This window comes from Giraffa tippelskirchi, chromosome 1 (genome assembly GCF_054371585.1).
Source record: "Giraffa tippelskirchi isolate mGirTip1 chromosome 1, T2T-mGirTip1v1.2.pri, whole genome shotgun sequence".
Classification (NCBI taxonomy): Eukaryota; Metazoa; Chordata; class Mammalia; order Artiodactyla; family Giraffidae; genus Giraffa; species Giraffa tippelskirchi.
In genome coordinates, this window is record NC_137275.1 from 106513596 (window position 1) to 106539878 (window position 26283).

The following is a 26283-nucleotide window of genomic DNA, read 5'->3' on the forward strand; positions in this document are numbered from 1 at the left end:
GAGACAGGAATCAAGACCATCCCCAAGAAAAAGAAATGCAAAAAAGCAAAATGGCTGTCTGAGGAGGGCTTACAAATACCTGTGAAAAGAAGAGAAGTGAAAAGCAAAGGAGAAAAGGAAAGATATACCCATTTGAATGCAGAGTTCCAAAGAATAGCAATGAGAGATAAGAAAGCCTTCCTCAGTGATCAGTGCAAAGAAACAGAGGAAAACAATAGAATGGGAAAGACTAGAGATCTTTTCAAGATAATTAGAGATAGCAAGGGAACATTTTATGCAAAGATGGGCACAATAAAGGACAGAAATGGTAGGGACCTAACAGAAGCAGAAGATATTAAGAAGAGGTGGCAAGAATACACAGAAGAACAGTACAAAAAAGATCTTCACGACCCAGATAATCACGATGGTGTGATTACTCACCTAGAGCCAGACATCCTGGAATGTGAAGTCAAGCAGGACTTAGGAAGCATCACTACAAACAAAGCTAGTGGAGGTGATGGAATTCCAGTTGAGCTATTTCAAACCCTGAAAGATGACACTGTGGAAATGCTGCATTCAATATGCCAGCAAATTTGGAAAACTCAGCAGTGGCCACAGGACTGGAAGAGGCCAGTTTTCATTCCAATCCCAAAGAAAGGCAATGCCAAAAAATGCTTGAACTACTGCACAATTGCACTCATCTCACATGCTAGTAAAGTAATGCTCAAAATTCTTCAAGCCAGGCTTCAGCAATACGTGAACCGTGATCTTCTAGATGTTCACGCTGGTTTTAGAAAAGGCAGGGGAACCAGAGATCAAATTGCCAACATCCAAGGGATCATCAAAAAGCAAGAGAGTACCAGAAAAACATCTATCTCTGCTTTATTGACTATGCCAAAGCCTTTGATTGTGTGGATCACAATAAACTGTGGAAAATTCTGAAAGAGATGGGAATACCAGACCACCTGACCTGCCTCTTGAGAAACCTGCATGCAAGTCAGGAAGCAACAGTTAGAACTGGATATGGAGCAACAGACTGGTTCCAAATACGAAAAGGAGTATGTCAAGGCTGTATATTGTCACCCTGCTTATTTAACCTATATGCAGAGTACATCATGAGAAACGCTGGGCTGGAGGAAGCACAAGCTGGAATCAAGATTGCCAGGAGAAATATCTATAACCTCTGATATGCAGATGACACCACCCTTATTGCAGAAAGTGAAGAAAAACTAAAGAAAGTGAAAGAGGAGAGTGAAAAGTTGGCTTAAAGCTCAACATTCAGAAAACTAAGATCATGGCATCTGGTCCCATTGCTTCATGGCAGATAGATGGGCAAACAGTGGAAACAGAGGCTGACTTTATTTTTCTGGGCTCCAAAATCACTTCAGATGGTGACTGCAGCCATGAAATTAAAAGACATTACTCTTTTGAAGGAAAGTTATGACCAACCTAGACAGCATATTAAAACGCAGAGACATTACTTTGCCAACAAAGGTCCATATAGTCAAACCTATGGTTTTTCCAGTAGTCATGTACGAATGTGGAGAAGGCAATGGCACCCCACTCCAGTACTCTTGCCTGGAAAGTCCCATGGACGGAGGAGCCTGGTGGGCTGCAGTCCATGGGGTAGCAAAGAGTCGGAAACGACTGAACGACTTCACTTTCACTTTTCACTTTCATGCATTGGAGAAGGAAATGGCAACCCACTCCAGTGTTCTTGCCTAGAGAATCCCAGGGACGGGGAAGCCTGGTAGGCTGCCGTCTATGGGGTCACACAGAGTCGGACTTAGCAGCAGCAGCAGCATGTGCGAATGTGAGAGTTGGACCATAAAGAAGATTGAACACTAAAGAACTGATTGATTTCATATTGTGGTGCTGGAGAAGACTCTTGAGAGTCCCCTGGTCAGTAAGGAGATCAAAGAAGTCAACCCTAGAGGAAATCAATTCTGAATATTCATTGGACAGATTGATGCTGAAGCTGAAGCTCCAATACTTTGGCCACCTGATGCAAAGAGCTAACTCACTGGAAAAGACTTTGATGCTTTTGAAAGACTAAGGACAAAAGGAGAAGGAAGCAGAGAATGAGATGGTTAGATAGCATCACTGACTCAATGGACATGAATTTGAGCAAACTTCAGGAGACAGTGGAGGACAGAGTAGCCTGTCATGCTACAGTCCACGGGGTTACAAAGACTTGGACATGACTTAGTGACTGAACAACAACAGCAACAACAAGCATTGTATAACACTTCCAATTTTTACACTGCCTCACCAATACTTGGTGTGGTTGGACTCTAATTTTAGCCATTCAACAGGTGTGCAGTGGTATCTCCTGTGGTTTTTTTCTTTTAGCTAATCATTGATTACATTGAGCAACTTCATGTGCTTATTTGACATCCATACATCTTCTTGGCAGGATCTCTTTTTAAATATTTTTGCTCATTTTTTAAAAAATTTTCTAATTATTGAGTTTTGAGTTCTATTTATGTTACAGATACAAGTCTTTTCAAATTTGTAATTTGAAAACGTTTTCTTCCAATCCCAATCTGTAGCTTTTCCTTGATTAATAATGTCTTTCAAAGATGACACTTAATTTATCACTTTTTTTCTTTTATGGATCTTGTTTTTGGTGTCATCTCTAGGAAATCTTTGCTTAACCAAGGTCAAACAGATTTTGTCCAAGTTTAACAGATTTATGTTTTGATCTATTTTTAATTAATTCTTTATATGGTGTGAGGTAGGGATCAAAACTCATAGTCTTGCATATGGCTATCTATGGATATTACCCATGTACTACATGTTTCTAGCACCATTTGTCAGGAAGACTATCCTTTCTCTTCTAAACTGGCTTTGCACCTCTTTTGTAAGTTAATTGTCTTTATATGTGTGGATATGTTTCTGGGATTACTTGATTGACCCACGATATCTGCCTTTTGGTTATAATATATCCTTTTGCTGATTTCTTTTCGCTTGCTCATTTAAATAGTCTCCTCACCATTTTACTGGACATACCTAGGTATACCTGAAATGCATTTGGTAAGTCGATGGAATTTGCACTCAAACTTGAGTGCAAAACTTCCAAAGGTATTTTTGAAATGTTGAGATGAAAAACTATGTATTCTACAACCTTCCTAATTCAATCCAATGTATGCTAACCCATCCCTAGAAGCTATTTTTGCACATGTATAGGGCTGTGGAGTCTGCGGAGTATGTGAATGGTATATGCAGGCTATTCTAAAAGATCATTATAGGAGGCAAAGGGAACATTAGAGAAAATAGGTGGGGAAACTCATATGCCAACTGTTAAAATATCTCAAGTTTTTTTTTTAACATTTACATTAAGATAAATAAGCAAATTATTATAAAATAAAACACAAAATTTAGAGAACATTTCAACATGCTTATTTTGCCAGATGCAACAAGATACTAGGAACAGACAGAAGAAATTTCTAGAACCATCCTGTCTTTTGTTTTTCATCACCATAGGGTGATTGGTTGTATTTTATTCAGTGTATTGTACATGTGGGTGTGAATAAGATGGAACTTGTCTCAAAAACAAATGAGCAAAGAATATATGTTGCCAACTTGTCTAAAATATTTTTCATGTTCTGACTCATTTTTCTTTGTATTGGCATTTTAAGATATTTTGGGTTTTGTTTCTTTAATTTGACTACTATAAAAATCTTGATAACTTAAGTAAAATCTCATGAGAATAATATAAACAACTGTAATGGAAAGTGAAAAGGTGATAATAGCAATCAACACTGCAATATTTCTTGTCAGAGTCCTTTATCACTTAGAATAGTCACAAATTCCATATAAATTTGACTTTTGGACCTTTAGTCTTTACTTTAGTGCAATAATTTCTTTTGAGAAGAGATTTCTTTCTCTTTGCCTATTATTTCTTTGCAAGTAAAATAATTAATAACCATACTTTGATATGATTATCTTAGAGTGGTGTAGAGGACGATAATTATGCAACTATATATTAATCTATGGGTTCAATGAAGTTTAAAGACTTGATGTTTGAATCTTGTGGAATGTAACCCCCTTTTCCAGAGGGAAATGAACATGTACATGCACTTCTGTCGTTTAAAATAAATCAACACAGGGTTATAGAGGCACCTCCTATTCCAGGCATGGTGAGGTACAGGGAAGAGGAGCAAGAGATATACCCAACTAAGCCTGAATATATTGAGAATTAAGATGAAAGCCTAAGGGGCTTCTCTGGCAGCTCACTGGTAAAGAATGTGCCTGCCAATGTAGGGGACCTGGGTTTGATTCCTATCTGGGAAGATTCCACATGCCGCGAAGCAACTATGCCCCTGAGCCACAACTACTGAGCCTGTGCTCTAGAGACTGGGAACCACAACTCTGAGCCCATATACCACAGTGACTGAAGCCCACACACCCTTGAGCCCATGCTCCACAACAAGAAAAACCACTGCAGTGAGAAGCCCACGCACTGCAAAGAGAGGAAACTCTACATGCCACAACTAGAGAAAAGCTTGGACAGCAATGAAGACCCAGTACAGCCAAAATATAAATATGATTATTAAAATAAAAAAATTAATGGTAAAATAATTTTTTAAAAAGATGAAAACCTAAGATGGAAGTGAAAATGTCACCTAGAATTAAGGATACACTTAGGCTGAAAGTGAACATACTGAAAAAAGATGCAGAAAATGCTAAAGAGTTCACAAAAAAATCTATTAGAACTAATAAACTTTGCAGTTTGTTTGCAGAATACAAAATCAGCATACACACATTACTTGCACTTCTGTACACTAACAATTAACAATCTAAAAAAAATCAGGAGAACAATTTCATTTATAATAGTATCAAAAATAATAAAATATGAATAAACTTAACTAAAGACATGAAAGACTTGCACACTGAAAACTACAAAATGTTATTGAAAGAAATTAAGGAAGACATAAATGGAATGATATACCATGTTTACGAATTAGAAGACTTAATATGTTAAAATGTCTATATTACACAAAGCTATCTACATTTTAATGCAGTACCTATCAAAATAACCTATTTTTTTCAGAAATAGAAGAAATTAGTCTAAAATGCATATGTAACCACAAAGAACCCTCAATAACCAAAGCAATCTTGAGAAAGAAAAACAAAGTTGAAGACCTCACTTTTTTTTTTTTTTAAATCAGGTTTCCTTGTTATGCTGGGTTAAAAATCTGAAGTCCCTAAATGTCCAGAAATAATCCTCCCAAATGTATGTTTTAATTCATTCTCAGTGGCAGGGCTTTCCGTGTCTCAGTGGACTGAGGGATACTTCCATATCTATAGCTTGGACTTCTGTTACTGACATTGGCTTGGGTCTCTCAGGATCTTGGCTGTTCTATCAGTTTATCAAGTCTTTCATGAATCATGCTTTTAAAGATTTTAAAGAGTTACTAAGATTAAATCTGAGATTACAGCATTATGCCCACAATTTAAACAATCTCAAAAGCAAGCCAGTCCCCACTCCTAGAATAATGAAACTAGGTACATTTTCATTCCCAGAAACCAGTACAGAAATTATCAAAGAACATAGCAGAAACTCAATGGCATTTGAAAGATAAAGTCTCTTTGATTTTAGCCTCACTAGGATGTCCATTAGTCTGTGCCATTTATCTGAAATTCCTGACCTGCAAACTTAGAACCAGGAGGAATTTTCTGGCCTGAGGTTGATTGTTCGCTATGAATTTGCCATGTGCAATGCACAGCCCTGAGCACCTATCACACATGGACTTTTGAGTTATCCTTCCTCTTTGATGATCTTGTTCACACTGCAGTACTGACCTGATTATGGGTTCTATCCAGTAACATTATACCTCCAGTTATGATGTGTAGATTCTACGATCCTACGGCGCCATAGCCATTTTCACTGCCTCTGGCTGTGGAACTGCACAGACCAAAGAAGCCTGCCTTTTAGAGAACATTTCTTTCTCCAGTGTAACTGACAAATTCCATGTCAGTTTGGATCCACATGTAAAAGGATTAACTTGAGCCTATGGTAACCATATGTGTCAATGCTGACAAGTTCTGAAAAATATACTTTCCTTACAACTAAGTCTTTGTCTCAGTCAAGCCTGCTTGGGAAAAAACTACCTGAAGAGTAAGCCAAGGTGAGCAGCTGCCTGAGTATTTCCTGCCCTGTAAACTCCTGCCCACCCCAAAGTTAAGAGCCAGGTAAAGTTCTCTGTATACTAAAGACCCTCCAGGTGCCCTATTCATTCTGCTCCAGTTATTCACTCAGCCACCTGCAATTCCCTAGGGCCCCTTTTCTTTATGCCAGACCTTTACTTAAGTGGCTTGACAGAAACAGCCACTCCTCCATGCAATAAACTGCAGCCAACTGCCGAGTCTTATTGTTGGTGTAGTGGGTTGAATGGTGACCCCCCAAAAGGATATATTCATGTTCTAATTCTTAACTGTTACCTCACTTGGAAACAAGGTCTTTGCAAGTTTCATTAAGGATCTTGAGATGGGATTCCCATCCTGTATTAATCAGACGGGTTCTTAATATGATGATAATTGTCCTTATTAAACAAGAAGGGCAGAGGGCAATTTGGACCAGATGAAAGAAAAAGATACAGACACACAAAGGGAGTGAAAACAGAGACTAAGTGATGCGGCCTCAAGGCAGGGAAGCTACTAACCACCAGAGGCTCAAAGAGACAAGGAGTGGACTCTCCCCTAGAACAGCTTTAGGGAGGGCAGCCCTACTGACACCTTGATATCAGACTTTCGACCTCTAGAACTGTGAGATAGTACATTTTTATTATGTTAAGCCTCCAAGTTTATACTGATTTGTTATAGCAGGTACTGGAAACTAATACAGCATACATTAAAACTTTTCTAGACTTCAGCAGTTAACTGCATAAGCCGAAGTATTTTCAAATAGTCAAAGGTCCCAACATCCCACCACACATTAAAGACCAAGGCACAAGACTACCTTGCATGGAAGCACCAAAACATTTCCACGTGGACATTTTCCTCTCCAAAAAGTCTGCTCCTTTCTTTTTATTTCTCAGTGTTTCCAGGTAACATATCAAAGGATGCATTTGTGCAAGTACAACAGGTACAACACCTTAATTACACCTAGGTATGGAGTTAATTAAGAAACAAGATAAAAGAGCAAAGATGGAGGTCAAAATATTCCTGGTACTGATCTAACCCTGGCTTAGAATCCAGTTTGAATGAAATGACCCCATAACTGAACCCCAGAAATTACTAGTCCATAACTGAACTAGTAATACACAGGATGACAGAAACAGAAGACACCAACTCTCACTCTCAAGGGAGAGAACAGAATTAGTTAAGACAAACAGGCCCACTTAATTCTTTTCAAGCTTCCTATATAAGTCACGTGATCACCCTAGGGTGGAAGAAGAAAAGAAGCAGGGCTGAAATTACCCTAAGATCTCTCTTGACAGGATTGAAACATAAAGATGGGAAAAGACCATTCCCTCACTCCCCACCACCACCACCCCCAGCGTTAAAAAATAATAACCTACATTTACAATGTAAAACAAGTCAGAAACTACTTTAGTTTTGATTTACTCTTAGTATTACTAATAGCTAATCAGGAGCCTCATGCAGAAACATCTTGATTAGTTGCTAATAAAACTCTTTAGAGGCAGAGCCCTCCATATGCCTCAAAGGGAAGATGTAGACCTCTTATGCATTAGGATTTTCTCACCAAAAAGTCACACAATGTCTTTACTATTCCAGCCAAGTATAACCTAGCCCTACCCTCATTCCTGCTTTACTTGGATTAGCAATAAATATATAGATGGAAATAAAGAAGAGATATCGGGTAGAAATACATTAAATGGTGGGTAAAACATTATAAGTGGAGTCAAGTACCACCACCATTCACTACAGTAAAAGTGAACATTCAGCACCAACAGTAATATTTTTTCCTGTTATGTCTGGAAAATGATAATAAGTCATAGGTACCTACCTTTTTAAGTTTATTCAAATCTCATTTTTATATTAACTACTGCATAACAAGTAACATGCTACAGCTGCATCAATAGATGAAGAAAAGGTAGTCCCTGGCCCCAAGGAATGTTGCCCAGAAGAAGCCCGAGATATGTAAAAAATCCAACTACAATACAGTGTAGCAAGTGCAACAATCAGGTATGCAAAAGTGTAATGGGAGCAAAAAGGAAAGTGTGATCACAACACTAAACAGAAGACAGCACAAAAGAGATAATATGTAAACTGAGTTTTGACAAATGAAGTGGGTTTTCCAGGTGCCCAATAGGGAGGAGAGAATTCTTGGAGGAGGGAAAAGCATAATTCAAGATAGTGAATTGTTCATATAATCCTAGAAGAAAAGCAGGGAACAACAGAAGAAATACTTGGATACAGGCATCATGAATATTTGTATGTTTCATTTTGGCAAAACCACTGTAATGGAAATTTTGAAGATCAGCTCTAGAGGGGATAAACAGAACTAGTAATTACTGCAGAAAACACTAGAACCAATTTCTACTATAATCTACCAAAAAGAAGCAAAACTATTTCAACGACAACACAGTATCACAGAAAGGGCTTGTTGTTGTTTTTTTTTTTTTTTTAGTGTATTAGGTGTCACTTAAAATTTTGACTCCATACTGCACTTGCTTTGGGATCTTGAATAACACTCATAACTTCAGCTAGTCTCACTATAGTGAGTGTACGTGATTACGTACATCTGTACCTGCACCGCAATCTTAATGCAAACTCAAGTTCAGGTCCAAGCCTAGGTTCTCTGTGACTCCTCCTCTGGTTAATTCAAAAGCTATCTCTCTCTTCCTCATTTGGCTTCTCTATGGAAATATCATAAGAACGGCTATGACTTCTTGGTGTCTTTTGTTGTCTGTTTTTTAAATTGAAGTATAGTTGATTTACAACCCCATGTTAGTTTCAGGTGTACAGTTCAGTGATTAATTTATCTATACGTCCTTTATCAGATTCTTTTCCATTAATAAGTTATTACAAAATATCGAGTATAGCTCCCTGTGCTATACAATAGATGCTTACAGGTTATCTGTTCTATGCCTTCTTTGAATTACTGTAGCGCTTGTTGTCTGTATCATTTACATGTTTCAATCACGTTATGACTGAAAACAAAAAATTTGTATTTGCCCACACCCTGGCCCTTACTTTAAAAATGTATTCATTTATTTCATATTCATTGGCTACATTCTAGACACCGTGTTAGTTGGTGGTTCCAGATGTTAGTAAAATATAGACATTCCTGATCAGAAGGTCACGGTCTTTGTGGGAAAACAAACAAAAATAAACAATCTGTGTCTTAAACAGACTTCCCAAAGAGAACACACCTAGTTGGTACAGTAAATACATGTATCACAGATAAATGTATCAATAGTTATTTGGTGTTAATAACTTCAAATAACTGCTTTTCTATTTTGAAGAAATGATGGCTATATTTCACCAGGAGCTCAGTACCCCTCTGAGACTAAGGGCTTCACTTCCATCCTGACTCACCACATTGCTTTCTTATATGAAAATATACAGAAAACTATAAAACACTGATGAAAGAAATCAAAGAGGACACAAACAGATGGAGAAATATACCGTGTTAATGGATTGGAAGAATTAATATAGTGAAAATGAGTATTCCACCCAAAGCAATCTACAGATTCAATGCAATCCCTATCAAGCTACCAATGGTATTTTTCACAGAACTAGAACAAATCATCTCACAATTTGTATGGAAATATAAGAAACCTCGAATAGCCAAAGCAATCTTGAGGAAGAAGAATGGAACTGGAGGAATCAACCTGCCTGACTTCAGGCTCTACTACAAAGCCACAGTCATCAAGACAGTATGGTATTGGCACAAAGAGAGAAATATAGATCAATGGAACAAAATAGAAAGCCCAGAGATAAACCCACGCACATATGGTCACCTTATCTTCGACAAAGGAGGCAAGAATATACAATGGAGAAAAGACAATCTCTTTAACAAGTGGTGCTGGGAAAACTGGTCAACCACTTGTAAAAGAATGAAACTAGAACACTTCCTAACACCGTACACAAAAATAAACTCAAAATGGATTAAAGATCTAAACGTAAGACCAGAAACAATAAAACTCCTAGAGGAAAACATAGGCAAAACACTCTCCGACATAAATCACAGCAGGATCCTCCATGACCCACCTCCCAGAATATTGGAAATAAAAGCAAAAATAAACAAATGGGACCTAATTAAAATTAAAAGCTTTTGCACAACAAAGGAAACTATAAACAAGGTGAAAAGACAGCCTTCAGAATGGGAGAAAATAATAGCAAATGAAGCAACAGACAAACAATTAATCTCAAAAATATACAAGCAACTTCTGCAGCTGTATTCCCGAAAAATAAACGACCCGATCAAAAAATGGGCCAAAGAACTAAACAGACATTTCTCCAAAGAAGACATACAGATGGCTAACAAACACATGAAAAGATGCTCAACATCACTCATTATTAGAGAAATGCAAATCAAAACCACAATGAGGTATCATTTCACACCAGTCAGAATGGCTGCTATCCAAGTCTACAAGCAATAAATGCTGGAGAGGGTGTGGAGAAAAGGGAACCCTCTTACACTGTTGGTGGGAATGCAAACTAGTACAGCCACTATGGAGAACAGTGTGGAGATTCCTTAAAAAACTGGGAATAGAACTGCCATATGACCCAGCAATCCCACTGCTGGGCATATACACCGAGGAAACCAGAATTGAAAGAGACGCGTGTACCCCAATGTTCATCGCAGCACTGTTTACAATAGCCAGGACATGGAAGCAACCTAGATGTCCATCAGCAGACGAATGGATAAGGAAGCTGTGGTACATATACACAATGGAATATTACTCAGCCATTAAAAAAAATACATTTGAATCGGTTCTACTGAGATGGATGAAACTGGAGCCCATTATACAGAGTGAAGTAAGCCAGAAAGAAAAACAACAATACAGTATACTAATGCATATATATGGAATTTGAAAGATGGTAACGATAACCCTATATGCGAGACAGAATAAGAGACACAGATGCATGGAACAATTTTATGGACTCTGAGGGAGAAGGTGAGGGTGGGACGTTCTGGGAGAATGGCATTGAGACATGTGTATTGTCATATGTGAAACAGAGCACCATTCCATGTTCGATGCATGTGACAAGGGCTCAGGGCCGGGGCAATGGGATGATCCAGAAGGATGGGATGGGGAGGGAGGTGGGTGGGGGGTCCGGGAAGGGGAACACATGTAAACCCATGGCTGATTCATGTCAATGTATGGCAAAAACTATTACAATATTGTAAAGTAATTAGCCCCCAACTAAAATAAATAAATTTATAAAAAAAAAAAAAAAAGAAAATATACAAGTCTGTACGTACTCGCTATTAAAAGGATTATCTGGCGTGAATTTCTGACAGCATGAAGAAAAACTCAAGAGGTTCAGAATTTTAGTTCTGAGATGCATCCAGAAGTTCAGATGCCTTAACTCAACTTGCTTGACTGGAAAATGGAGCTGTAAATCTCACAAGATCAGATGATCTTTTAAGAATTTCAAAACTTCCTGCTATTAATTAGAAATCTTAGAAGAATAGCTTCTTTTAAAATACACTGATAATATGCTTTACAGCTTAATATCCGGCAGCCTATGTTCAGTTAAGTGAGCTTCGGGAAAGAAGGAAACGTGTGGTTTAGCTGCATTTACTTTGGAACCTCTCTGGTCAAAACATCTACCTCTGTGCTCAGCCATCTTATCATTTTTTTTTTTAAATAAATTTATTTATTTTAGTTGGGGGCTAATTACTTTACAATATTGTAGTGGTTTTTGCCATACATTGACATGAATCAGCCATGGGTTTACATGTGTTCCCCATCCTGGACCCCCCTCCCTCCTCCCTCCCCATCCCATCCCTCTGGGTCTTCCCATTGCCCCAGCCCTGAGCATTTGTCTCATGAATCGAACCTGGAATGGTGTTCTGTTTCACATATGATAATATACATGTTTCAATGCTATTGTCCCAGAACATCCCACCCTCATCTTCTCCCTCAGAGTCCATAAGACTGTTCTATGCATCTGTGTCTCTTATTCTGTCTCGCATATAGGGTTATCATTACCATCTTTCAAATTCCATATATATATACGTATTAGTATACTGCATTGGTGTTTTTCTTTCTGGCTTACATTACTCTGTATAATGGGCTCCAGTTTCATCCATCTCAATAGAACTGATTCAAATGTATTCTTTTTTAATGGCTGAGTAATATTCCATTGTGTATATGTACCACAGCTTCCTTATCCATTCGTCTGCTGATGGACATCTAGGTTGCTTCCATGTCCTGGCTATTGTAAACAGTGCTGCGATGAACATTGGGGCACACGTGTCTCTTTTAAAACGGAGGCAACTCTAAAAACATAGTTACATAGATGGTGCACAGCTTCATGTGTCATTGTCTTCATTTGTTTCAGAATACCAATAACATCGAAGCTATTACTGCAAAGAGTGGGATGTTATTTGGTGTCATCTAGTGCAACTCTCTGAAAGAGATGGGAATACCAGACCATCTGACCTGTCTCTTGAGAAACCTGTATGCAGGTCAGGAAGCAACAGTTAGAACTGGACATGGAACAGACTCGTTCCAAATAGGAAAAGGAGTATGTCAAGGCTGTACATTGTCACACTGCTTATTTAACTTATATGCAGAGTACATCATGAGAAATGCTGGGCTGGAAGAAACACAAGCTGGAATGAAGATTGCCAGGAGAAATATCAATAACCTCAGATATGTAGATGACACCACCCTTATGGCAGAAAGTGAAGAAGAACTAAGGAGCCTCTTGATGAAAGTGAAAGAGGAGAGTGAAAAAGTTGGCTTAAAGCTCAACGTTCAGAAAACTAAGATCATGGCATCTGGTCCCATCACTTCATGGGAAGTAGATGGGAAAACAGTGGAAACAGTGTCAGACTTTATTTTTTGGGGGCTCCAAAATCACTCCAGATGGTGATTGCTGCCATGAAATTAAAAGATGCTTACTCCTTGGAAGGAAAGTTATGACCAACCTAGACAGCATATTGAAAAGCAGAGACATTACTCTGCCAACAAAGGTCCGTCTAGTCAAGGCTATGGTCCAGTGGTCATGTATGGATGTGAGAGTTGGACGGTGAAGAAAGCTGAGCGCCAAAGAATTGATGCTTTTGAACTGTGGTGGTGGAGAAGACTCTTGAGAGTCCCTTGGACTGCAAGGAGATCCAACCAGTCCATCCTAAAGGAGATCAGTCCTGGGTGTTCATTGGAAGGACTGATGTTGAAGCTGTAACTCCAATACTTTGGCCACCTCATGCGAGGAGCTGACTCACTGGAAAAGACCCTGATGCTGGGAAGGATTGGGGGCAGGAGGAGAAGGGGACGACAGAGGATGAGATGGTTGGATGGCATCACCGACTCGATGGACATGAGTTTGGGTAAACTCCGGGAGCTGGTGATGGACAGGGAGGCCTGGCGTGCTGCGATTCATGGGGTCTCAAAGAGTCGGACACGACTGAGAAACTGAACTGAACTGAATAGTGAAACTCTGGAAATAAAGAAAAGGAAAGGGGTCTAGAATAACTACAATTTTCCTGAGAACACAATTATTTTATGGTAAATCTGGGACAAGAATCCTGATCTCTTTGATCCCACTCCATCCTTCTATCACTGGGATCTGAACAATCCAGAGAAATAAATGTGCTGTGTTCTATGTAACTGGTGCAGGACTTGGCAAGATGGGAATTGTAACACTATGTATGAAGAGTTATCTGGAAATTCTTAAAACTAAGTAAGATACATCTCAGGTATATAGAACACTATGTTTTATGAAGATAATTCTGTGGAATGAACAGAACTGGTAACTGAAGTGTGCGTGCTGTGCTGCAGTTTCAAGTAGGTAGGGTGAATTCTCGTTTTCTGGTACCTTGAAGATTCCACTCCAATATACACATTAAAATGAAATTAACATTTGAACTGTGTTAGTGCTAAGTCTCTTCAGTACTGTCTGACTCTTTGTGACCCTATGGACTGTAGCCGGCCAAGCTCCTCTGTCCATGGGATTTTCCAGGCAAGAATACTGGAACGGGTTTCCATTTGCTTCTCCAGGGGATCTTCCCAACCCAGGGATTGAAACCAGGTCTCCTGCACTGCAAGCAGATTCTTTACCATCTGAGCTACCAGAGAAGCCTTAGTAGCTCAGATTTGAACTGGGTCATATTTAATTCTGCAGGGTCCTTTAAGTCAGAAAAATATTCCATGTATCATTTAAGTTGTGATTTATTTTTTGTCTTGATCTTTAATTTCTAAAAGTCTTTCCAAACAGAAAACAGAGGTTAGAAATGGTATGTGGGAGGCTTTCAAGAAGAAATAAGCTCATTTCATTCAGCATGAAAATTAATATCCCAACAAACTCTTCATTGCTAAAAGTGTCCAAAGCTGCTAGCTTCATCTTGTAGCTAAGGCATCTGAAAGAATCATGCTAAAAGACTCCTAATCACTCAAATGTCCCATATCTGACTCAGTAAGTATCAGTATACATTGCGGGTATTTTTCTGAGTGACAGAGAACAATATCCTGGCTGAATATCCCTCTGCCATGACACAGAGATGATGGTCTCAAACTATTTTGAAGGTGTTGGAATCCACGTTATCCATTACTAATATTAACGGAGGACAAAACTTAATATTCTCTTTGCTTTGTATTTGTTAAATCACTTCTTGCCTTCATTAAAATGGATGGCCCATAATTGAGTTTGTAGTATGTGTATCGTTGGAAGCTGAACACATGTGTGTTGGTTTTATTAATGTCACAGATTTCTAGGGAGGGTATACTCAAAAACTAAGTCTAGTTTCACAGCTGCAAATAAATTATGATATAATTTTGAACAAATTAAGCTCATCATAAAGGAAAGATACTGATACTTACAATAACCCTGTCCTTGAGGGGCTCTTGTAAAGCACTAAATAAAGTAATACAGGCATGCACACATTCATAGATTTTCAGTGATATCTGTGCACACTTCAAAAGAACTCTACACAATACATTATAAAAATCTTGATACTGTGTCCCTAGTTCGCAGCTCGCTCATTAAAACTATCTAAATTAACAAGACCTTATCTATTGGGATAGCTATCAGAGTATTCCAAATTCTACTTCTTGTAGTACCCTGCCCCAACCATTTGCCTTCCTCTTTTCATTAGCCCTCAATCCAGAAGCCCTGGAGATTTGTTCATTAATTTATGTACGTATTTAGTTATGTGGCCAATTTCTTAATCCCTTATCAAATTTCAGGCACCATTCTTCAGTATGTTTTATAGGTTGATGACACAGCAGTGATCAACATAGATGAATATACCCTCTCTCCAACTGAGGGGGTAGACAAAAATAAACAAGCAAATATAAAACTATAAGTATAAACATGTAAATAAAAATTAAATAGATGCATAGAATAACTAGAATATCAGGTAAGTGCTAGAGAAAAAACAGAAAGCATTGTAGGGAGATGGAGATGGCTGATAGAAGGCACCTGCCACTTGAAATTAAGTAATAAATGAAGGCTTTATGAGGAAGATAATAATTATGAAGGAATTTAAGGTGGTTGTGGAAGGGAGCGAGGTGCATATCTGGGGAATGAATATTACCAGCAGAGGGAACAGTCAGATGGAAAGAGAAGGAGGCAAAAATATGCCTAGGGTATTCAAGGAACAGAAAGGATGTCAGTGTGTGGGAAATAGAGTGAGCAAAGTAGAGAGGAGAAGGAACAAGTCAGGGAGGAAACAGAGGCCCAGATTTCTAGGCCTGTGGAGACTTTGCTTTCTGCTTGGAGTAAGTCACTGAAGAGATCTGAGCAATAGGATCTGATTTATGTTTTAACAGGATCTCTCTGAATGCCCTGTTGATTAGAGACTGCAAGAGAGTAAGGACAAGCTCCGGAAGACCAAGAGTTGACTCAAAGACATGATTTACTCAAAAACGCACCTCTTAGTCAGTGACAATGTAGAGCAGGGACTGGCAAATAATTGCTCACAAATCATTGTGAGCTCAGCTTGTGTTTTTATGACCGGTGAGCTAATACTGAGCCTCACATTTTGAAAGGCTGCTGAAGAAAGAAGAGGAGAAGAAGCTACAGCAACTGTATATGGCCCACCAAATCTAAGACACATATTTAAAAATCCAGAAAATGTTTTCCGACACCTGATGGAAAGCATCTGGCGGGTAGTAGGTCCACAACAAAATTGGGAGGAGGAATACATGAGTGAATTAGGTGCTGAAAATATTGTAAAGTGACAAGTATCAGGAAACATTTACAGCTTCACCTTCAGAAATTATGTTTTCATTGAACTGTTGAAAAATACAATCTAACTTTCAAAACAGCAAATCAGAAGGCATCTTCTCACATAAGCAAGGTCAAGTAAAATTGAAGTAGCAATAAATCAATAACAAAAAACATTTTTATGGACTTTTAAACTTTAGAAAGTGTTTGTATGTTCATTATCTAACGTAATCCTCAAATAAATTCCATGAAATAGTTATTTTCCCATTAGAAATTACCACATACTAAGTCCTTAGTGATTGCCCAAGAAAAGCTGAAATCTTGAGTGTTACACCTATTAATGTCAAGGTTTTTTTTTTTTTTCCCCCTATGGGAATGCTGGATGCTAAAATTGACAGGGATTTTCAGCTCAAGATGGCAGACTAGGGCACATATTTACTTTCTGTTCCTTCTGAAACCATATTTAAATAAAAGTGTAGAAATACCAAATTAATAAGCTAATAAAAGCCAAGAGGTTGTGGAAGTCATCAACTACAGAAAGATTTCAACATATTTCTAGAAGGCAAAAAATGCAACAGAGTGATGAATAAAATAATTAAGGAAAGATTGTCCTAAGAGGGGTCTGCACAAAGCCAGTCAGCTTTTGGTGAGTTCTGGTTATGGTAAAGGGCAAGGAAAGAAGAGGAGCTGAAAAACAAGGAAATTAAAGTTATTTTAGGGAAAAAAAAGTTACTTTAATGAGCTCCAGAGATCACTCAGCCTGCTGCCATATTAATACATGGATTACAATGGATTGTTGGTAAGCAAAACAAGAAAACAAAGAAGAAACAAAAATCAAGAGATTGTTCCTTACTGAACTCTTCTCAAACAAGATCAAGGAATTATGGTTAAATGCCACGGCTGTAAATCATTTCTGCTCCTAGAGAGGTCAGATAGGGCTCATGATATTTCTCGCTTTTTTCAGACATAATTTAGGTCTGAGAAAAACTTATTGTGCCCTCCAATCTCAAATCTTATTGGGGATGGAAGTCCAAATTTGCTTTGACATACTATAAAAAGAATCTCAAGGGCAGAGGGCAAAACTTATTTATAATATATGAATTATGTCATGTTATTTTAAAGAGATTTTAAACTAAAATATATAAATAAAATTTCACTGATCAATACAGTTCTGGGTTCTGAAACCTCTACATGTCACATGCCTGATGTGTAACACACAATGTGTTACAGGAGAAACACAGGAGAAAGAAAACACTCCAATGAAGTAAGCCAAAGAAACAAGATTCAAACTCGATAAAGCCATGTTAGACTAGGATTTTCCAGTTCTTTCCTATTATTTTGAAGCTTCTACCTTGTGAATAATAACATGTTTCCCTTGTCCTAGACACCCAAGAGTGCTTCTTCTCTCCTGGGCATAAGAATCTCGAGAATTATATATGGTAGTAAAGAGTGGACCAAGCTGACATGCTCACAGTGACCAAATTGTACCTGACTATTTTAAACTGACACAGTGATCCACTATGAAGCTACAATAAATGATGTATTTACTTTCTAGACATGAAAGGCAACTGCCTTACTGAAAATAACTCCAGGAAGGCCAGAGAAATTGGCTTCTAATTCATACGGGATAATTCACTGGTAAATTTCTTTCAGGAAAGCCCACGATTTATTTAGACTATAATCTTTACATATCTGGATCCTTCAAACTAGACCAAAGGGAAAACCTCCGCTGGTGCTATGCTGACAACTGGTGGTCCCTAACCTGCATCTTCTGAGATCAGAACCCAGTGCGGTAGGTGATCAATTCATGAATTGAGCAAAAGAAAACCTTCTACAGGGTAGAATATAGGCTCATTATAGGTATGACACTTAGGGCTAAGTGCCGTAAGGAGTACAAGAAAAGAACAGTAACACATGAAGCATGTATGACAAGGAGGCACCACAGTCCAGAGCAGGCTTGGTTCAAATCCTGGCTAAGCCATTACCATCTGCACACCCTGAAGAACAGTATAAGGTTTAACTGTTGTACCAAATTTCTAAAAAGAAGTGAAGAAAGAGCCTTACCTGCCAAGAAGGGACGTTGTGGGGTGCAGCATCTGGCCAGGTGAGGTCTCTGCATTCTCTGCCGGCTGGTGATGATGGCAGAGGAACAGCAGTGGAGAAAGTGGTCCTGGCTCCAGGCCTCGCAGAGAAGCTGGGGAGGTCCCCCATAGGTGCTGGACCACCCCTCCACAGGGTGGGTGGCTCCTGCACTCAGCTTTGCACAGGCCTCTGAGACCCAGGCAGGGAGGGGCTGGCCAATACACATGCAGGCACCAAAGGGGCTGCATGATGAGATGCTAGACAGGATGAGCTCTGGAGGAGGAAGCCCCCACAGTCCTGAACAGTCTCTGCGTGGTGGCGCCTCTGGTGCCAAACACCTGCACCCACAGTGGGAAGTCTCAGCTGCTAGAGAGTCCGGGAGGGGCCCCGCCCTTTGCCCCGGAGTTTGCCCTCTGTGATGCGTATACCATGGACATGTCACAAACGCCAGGCTGAGGAATCGTTTCTCCAGTGCGTGTTTGACCGCGATAGGAGTCAGAAGCTAGGGAGACGCTCTCCCAGTTTCACACTCTATTCTCGGGGCGTTTGGCGCACAATCTGTCCTATATGGGCAATTTACTGTGTAAATTTGTTTCCGCGCTCCACCGCCGGCACCCGCTGGGCCATCGCTCACTGGTTTTGCCCTCTCGGGTTGCCATCACATCTGGCCGGGGCCACCCCGCTGCTCCAGCTCCTGCTTTACACCCGGGTCGTAGGCTGCTCAACCAGGATCGAGTGCCTTTATCATCCAGCTTTTACATCGCGCCGAAAAGGCACTACCCCATCCAGCAGGCTGGGTACTCCCGTGTGGGCGTCCTACCCCTGGTGAACTTGAAGGACTCGCCGAAGAAGCAGCCCGTCTTGTCCACTCGTAATTCCATGATGTTCGGACCTTCGAGAACTGTCAGAATTCCTCCACCGGGGCGCAAAATTATTCTCCTGCGTTCACTACCTGAGCTACCTGCTTGGGTCGTTGAGGCTGGGAAGCTGGTACCAACCAGTCACCTCCTACTTTCTTGCGCAAAAGAGAGTGAGGCGAAGGTCCAAGAAGAACACAGGGAAGGCACGACAAAGGAGGAAGGTCACACAGAGGCCGAAGGAGAGGACAATGGAAAGATAAGTCCATACCGCAACGGGGATATGACAATGACATCTAGGCCCCAGGAGACCAGCGGGGTCCTCGCGTCCTTCCAATGCAGTCCTGAGCCTCCAAATCTCCTTCCGGTGCACCCAGAAGGCAACTTTAGTGAGAAAGCCCAGGTGTCTCGGATGAACTTTTCCTCCGAAAGCCCCGCCATCTGCTCAGACGGCACTGCTGGAGATGGCCAGCCTCCCTTGCAGCCTGGCCCCCTGGCCACGGTGCTCTCTGCCTCAAGTCCGTGCTGCAACCTGCTGCCCGACAGGCCAATAGAAGAAGTGCTGGGTGAAGACCACCGACCCAGCTCCCCTGACTCACTGATGTCTGGGAAGGTGCTGCAGCGCGAACAACCTTCAGACACCCCACGGAGAAGCTCTTCTTCCCTGGGATTTGCCAGCAGTAGGCACCACCGCAAGCGGAAGATGCCCCCGCTGCTTTTTCTGCCACTGCCGCCACTGCTGCCACCACTGCCACCACCGCTGCCTCTGCCGTGGGGTCGCAGTGACCTTCCCCCACCTCCGAAGCTTCCAGGCATGACTCTTGCCAGAAACTGGGGCACCCTGAAACGAAGCATGGAGCGACATCGGAACAAAGTCCTGAAGGATACAAGGAAGGCCATGCGACGCCGCAGTGCCCCTCCGCCTGCCCCAGGGACCGCAGGCTCCCTGGTTCCGGTCAGTCACATTTTAGAGGTCCCTCCTACTACCACTGACTTGGCCGACCTGTCCTCCAGATTCCCCAATCTGGCTGGCCTTCCACCTTACCTGACACCTTGTATGGATCAGGAGGCAAGACACACAGACCGTGTTTACTCTCATTCTGCTATTTCTGCAGATTCTCGTCTTCCTCCAATTTTCAATCCCATTGTGGGAATAACGCTTAAGGAGGATGGAGGCCCTCAGTGTTCAGTCAGAGCAACACCACCTTTTATTTCTGACCTCTCCACACCTCTGAGCACCCCAACCCTCTCCTCCCAGCCACCCTCCTACAAAAATGAAACCCCAACACCCATGTGTGTAGATTCTCCCCCTCCCTTATACTTACTCACCCCTCTTCCAGACCCTCCCATCGCTCCCCCTGTTCTAACTGACCAGCCCATCACTTCTACTTCAGTCCCTTTTACCACCACAGTCATGGCATCTGCAAGTGTGACCTCCCCGTCTCCTTCAAATCCGGGCATCACTGACATGGACACTACTCCCCCTGATCAAGCTGTCATTTTTCTGTCTCCCCCAGGTATTTGGGTGGAGCAGACACACATTGCACAGAGACCAGACACCACCATCCCATTTGTGCCGATGGTCCCCTGCCGCGCTTCAATTTTTAACTATCCCTTTGACTCCCAAACCAACCCTCGGCCCACATTTGTGACCACAGATAAGCAGCAAAAAGCCTCTGTATTCCCCAGACCCCCAACTGGGGCTCCGGCTGCCGTCTTCCCCGGGCCCCAACCTGGGGATCCTGCTGCCGTCTTCCCCAGGCTCCCATTTGGGGATCAGGCTCCCGTCTTCCCGGTGCCCCCATTTGGGGATCAGACTGCCGTCTTCTCCGGGCCCCAACCTGGGAATGCGGCTGCCGTCTTCCCCGGGCCCCAACCTGGGGATCCTGCTGCCGTCTTCCCCGGGCCCCCACCTGGAGATGCAGCTGCCATCTTTCCCCGGCCCCCACCTGGGGCTCCAGCTGCCGTCTTCCCCGGGCTCCCATTTGGGGATCAGACTGCCGTCTTACCCAGGCCCCCATTTGGGGATCTGGCTCCCGTCTTCCCGGTGCCCCCATTTGGGGATCAGACTGCCGTCTTCCCCGGGCCCCTACCTGGGGATCCTGCTGCCATCTTCCCCGGGCCCCCACCTGGGGATGCGGCTGCCGTCTTTCCCCGGCCCCCACCTGGGGATCCCGCTGCCATCTTCCCCAGCCCATTTGGGGCTCCGGCTGCCGTCTTCCCCGGGCCCCCACCTGGAGATGCAGCTGCCATCTTTCCCCGGCCCCAACCTGGGGCTCCAGCTGCCGTCTTCCCCGGGCTCCCATTTGGGGATCAGGCTCCCGTCTTCCCGGTGCCCCCATCTGGGGCTCCGGCTGCCGTCTTCCCCGGGCCCCCACCTGGGGATGCGGCTGCCGTCTTTCCCCGGCCCCCACCTGGGGATCCCGCTGCCATCTTCCCCAGCCCATCTGGGGCTCCGGCTGCCGTCTTCCCCGGGCCCCCACCTGGGGATGCGGCTGCCGTCTTTCCCCGGCCCCCACCTGGGGATCCCGCTGCCATCTTCCCCAGCCCATCTGGGGCTCCGGCTGCCGTCTTCCCCGGGCCCCCACCTGGGGATGCGGCTGCCGTCTTTCCCCGGCCCCCACCTGGGGATCCCGCTGCCATCTTCCCCAGCCCATCTGGGGATCCCGCTGCCGTCTTCCCCGGGCCCCCACCTGGCGCTCAGGCTGCCGTCTTCCCCAGCCCCCGATCTGGGGCTCCAGCTGCTGCCTCTCTTGGCCCCTCCATCTAAGGCTCTGGCTGCTGTCTTGCCCAGCCCCCCATCTAGGTCCCCGGCTAATGTCTCCTTTGGTCCCCCATCTACGGCCTTGGGTCCTGTGTTCCCCAGCCCCACTATCTAGGGCTCCAGCCGGTGTCTTCCCCATCCCTCCATCTACGGTTCCGGCCGCTGTCTCCCCTGGCCCCCCATCTACAGCTTTGGGTCTTGTCTTCCTTGGCCCCCTCTCTAGGGCTTTGGCTGTTTCCCTCAGTCCCCAAATTATGGCTTTGGGTCCTGCCTCTCCCAACCCCCATCTATGGTTTCAGTTCCTGTTTTTCCCAGTCCCCCACCTATGGCTTTGGCAGTTATCCATGCTCCAGCAGATGGCATCTGTACAAACGTTAAACCAGTCTTTGACATCGATGCTATGGATACAACACCTCTTTCTCAGATTTATTTTTCAGTCTACCTCTGACTCCAAGGAGAACCACTACCCATATCACATGCTATTGTTGGTTCTGAGAACACAGCACCCAGTGGTGGCAATGCCTGGACCCAAGCTTCAACTTATTTACCTGTGGAGTTGGTCAACAGAGGTACCCACGTTTTCAAGCTTCACTTGGACCCAGAACTCACCATTCAGCCCACATCTGGGGCCAACAATAGGGAGAAGCCTGACAAGTTTATTCCACTGGGAAACCCATTAGTCCTAGCACGAGATAAAAAGCTAACCTCTTCTGCAGTCCAGCCACCCAGAGGAAACATAATGGATTCAGGTTTGCCAGATCCCCTGTCTGCCACAACCATCATCAACATGCAGCCGGCCTTTGTCTACAACTCAAGTATTTTCCCCAGGGATGTATCTGCTATTTTGGAGTGTATACCACAGTGCCTGGTACTGGAGACAGTAGCTTGCTGTCTGCTAGTACCACATCAGGCCCACTGTTGATGGGATCTGCAGTCTCTATGGCTGGTGGGAATTTGGGGGTTGGTGTGAATGCCCTAGGCCTCACTTATTCAGATGCATCTGGCCCAACTAACTTTTGGACAGAACTGTGTGGGGCACCCAGCACCACTTGTGCTCCTACTGTGGGCCAGATTACCTGCGGGTCATCTCATTGCAGCATGGCTGCTGCAGTAGGAAGGGCAAGCCACCATCCCAGCATCCAGGCACATATCTGGTTCCAACTTGAATCCAAATGCCTGGGGTCTACCTGAGCTGAAACCAGGTGGTAGAGTGATGGCAGGGGACACCAGCATCCTTATGGTTAGAGGTCGGGGTGTTACCACTTCCCATTGCTGCACTCAGGACCCACATGAACATAGAAAATCTACAGTTACAAATCCCTTCACCATGGAGAAGAAATTTGTGTTAAGGGACAAGTCAATTTCCACTTTCCACCAGGGCAACACTGCATCCATTGGATTTGCAAGTGTGAGACCCACCCCTGGCTTGGAACCCACTAGAAGTTCCACCTTATTTCCAAACACAAGGGGCCTACCTGTCCAAAATCCAAGTGGTGGTGGTACAGGAGGGAACAACATCATTCCCAGGATTGGAGGACCTGGTATCCACACTTCCCATACGTACAACTGGGGCCCACCTGGCCAATACACCATGAGTGGAATAGATGGAAGGAGCAACATCTCATATAGGATGGGAGGCCCCAGTGTCAACACCTGCCATTGGACTCAGAACTCTTATATGCAAAGCACAGAGGGGGCGATGGGGGACAGCACCACACCTGCTATGACTGGGTACACTTCTAGTGTTCCATGCATACAAAGCACCCGGGCCTCCCCAGCCCAAACCCAGGAAGTATGATGAGGGATAGCACCATATATATTTAGAGAGGAACTTCTATGCTCAGAACACCTGGGACCCCAACTCAGGGCACCCCTCTGACTTTGGAGGAGCACAGTGTTGTGTTTAGCGGCTCCTGGTCAGGGAAGCTGCATCTGTGCTCTAGGTCTGGTACTTTCATCACCTGCCCAGGATTTCATTGGAGCATCAGCAAACTCCTTTCTTCTGTGAAGAAACTCAACAGATAAAGAGCAGATCTTGTTCTGCAGATTCTGTGCAACGATGAACGGGCTTTGCTGGAAAACGACTCTGCCCATTTAAGTGAAACTGTTAACCTGCTTTCTACAACGAGCCAAACGACCACACACTCAGGGGTGTGCAGGAGTATGTGTGTGTTGTATGTGCATGGGTGAGGAATGTGGGTGTGTGTGTGTTGCAAGGTTAGAAGCAGATGAGCCCAGCTCAGAACTAGATACCAGACTTGAGAAGTTCCATTTGGAGGATGAAAAATAACTTGCATGTATCATCAACTGTGCCATCCCTGGTTTGACTGTAAACTTGGCCGACCCAAACTTCTGGCTATTTTCCCTACACTTGGAACTGGCAGGGTGCCCACAGCAGTCTTTAGCTGCTTCTTCTCCCCCTATCCATTTGCCTCAATGGGCCCTTATCTTTCCTAGCTTTATGTACAAATATGTATATATGTAATTTATATATAAATAAAAACTTATTCTTGTTAATCTACTACTGTTTATGTGTCTTTACTCGTTGATATTGATGTGTTGAGGCAGACTTGAGGTTGCAAAATTTTCTGGGTCCCAGTGACTGGGATGAGGAGCTGGGCACACATTATGACCATGTGTGCTGACTCCTGAAATCTGTTTTGAGTGTAAGGAGTGACAATCCAGGAAGAACTAAGGTCCAGAGGAGGGAGAGACAGGGTGACTTATCCTTACTTCTCTCTGTCTCTCTCTCTCTCTCCCCCCACACCACTCTAACCACACTAGAGTCCAGATAATCCCTGATGTGTGAGGAGGAAACACACTTTATGATTTTAGTTTTTGAAAATGTTTAAACGTCTCTTTTGTGCATCTTTTTTTTTATCCAGTTGAGACTTAGGCCAGTCATCTTGGTATATTCCCACTTCACCCAGAGAGGATGGATTTTGTATCCAGGTTCATGTGTCTGGAAAACAAAGGAAGAGTCCATGCCTGCTCTGTAATTGTTGAAAATTTAAGTTTACTTCAAGTTTATCATACTGCTTAAAGTATCAGAAAAGTTCTCTTTAATAACTGGCTTGGCTCTGAGATAGGCTGCTAAAATACCAAACATAAGAGTTATAACTGTGTCCAGTTCTTGCATACCCTAGAGTTCTGTTGGGCCTCCAGGTTCAATAAAGGCAAAATTCCTGACTCTAGGTAGCCTATCTTCTAGTCAGAGGGGAGAACAGAAATCTATGTAAATTATCTGACAAGTTGGTGGTGTGGTTTAGTTGCTAAGTAGTGTCCGACTCTTTGCAACCCCAGGGACTGTAGCCCACCAGGCTCCTCTGTCCACAGGATTTCCCAGGCAAGAATACTGGAATGGGTTGCCATTTCCTTCTCCAGGGGATCTTCCTGACCCAGATATCGGACCAGGTCTCCTGCATTACAGGTGGATTCTTTACTGACTGAGCCACCAGGGAAGCCTAGTAACAAATGTAATAGAGATTAAGCAGTATATGGGGAATTGACCTTGTGGGCAGAGAAACAAGGTTTTCAAGTTAAACAGTAGACAGGATAAGTCTTACTGGGAAAGTGGAATTTGAACAGTGTAGGGGAAGGCAACTGAGTCAGATATCTGAGGAAAAAGCATTCCAGATAATGGGAATAACCTCTGCAAGGCCCAGAAGAAGGATACCAATGTCCTCAGGGAAAAGCTAGTAAATAATGTGGCTGGAATAGAGTCAGAAAGTGGGAAGGGAGAAGAGAACAGGAAAGCAGGATGGAGAAGATGTGGATTGAATTGTGGCATCATTATTTATTGATTGTGTGATCACAAAGTTAATTCAACTTTCAAGTGTTTCAGTGAAATCAGTGATCTTCCTATGGCCAATTTACCTCACACGAGTAAAGGAAGGATAAAATAACACAGGGAAATGAATTATAAGCCACTGTTACTATTCTATACATAAAGACAGACAGACAGAGACAGATATAGAGAGTTAAGACTGAATTCTTTTGTCCCTTTCCAGAGATTCATATATTGAAGCCCTATCCTCTTATGTGTGATAGAATTAGGAGATGGAGTTTTTAGGAGGCAACTAGGTTTAGAAGAGGCCATGAAGGTAGAGCTGTCATGATGGGATTAGCTCTTCTAAGAAACAGAAAAAACACTAGAGCTTTCTCTCTCCACCATGTGAGGAGGACTACAGCAAGAAGATGGCCATCTACAAGCCAAAAATGGAAGACTCACCTGGAAGTAGATCTGCCTTGATCTTAGACTTCCCAGAAGTGTGAAATGTC

The 26283-nt window shown here is 42.8% G+C and overlaps 1 protein-coding gene and 2 long non-coding RNA genes across 3 annotated transcripts in view; 1 reads left to right on the forward strand and 2 right to left on the reverse strand.

Moving 5' to 3' along the window:
- The window catches only part of LOC145505788 (uncharacterized), an 85819-nt gene extending 67069 nt beyond the window's left edge, over positions 1–18750 (reverse strand). Inside the window, exon 1 of the long non-coding RNA XR_014053295.1 lies at positions 18364–18750. This is a non-coding gene — a long non-coding RNA (uncharacterized LOC145505788). The remainder of the gene's footprint in view (positions 1–18363) is intronic.
- LOC145505786 (nuclear pore-associated protein 1-like) lies at positions 18316–20932 on the forward strand. Its single transcript, XM_081488665.1, has 2 exons — positions 18316–20193; positions 20756–20932. Exons 1-2 carry the CDS (start codon positions 18949–18951, stop codon positions 20888–20890), a joined length of 1380 nt encoding a protein of 459 aa, XP_081344791.1. The 5' UTR covers positions 18316–18948; the 3' UTR covers positions 20891–20932.
- A 3878-nt stretch (positions 20933–24810) lies between these two features.
- The window catches only part of LOC145506799 (uncharacterized), a 52779-nt gene continuing 51306 nt past the window's right edge, over positions 24811–26283 (reverse strand). The window contains exon 5 of the long non-coding RNA XR_014054356.1: positions 24811–24964. This is a non-coding gene — a long non-coding RNA (uncharacterized LOC145506799). The remainder of the gene's footprint in view (positions 24965–26283) is intronic.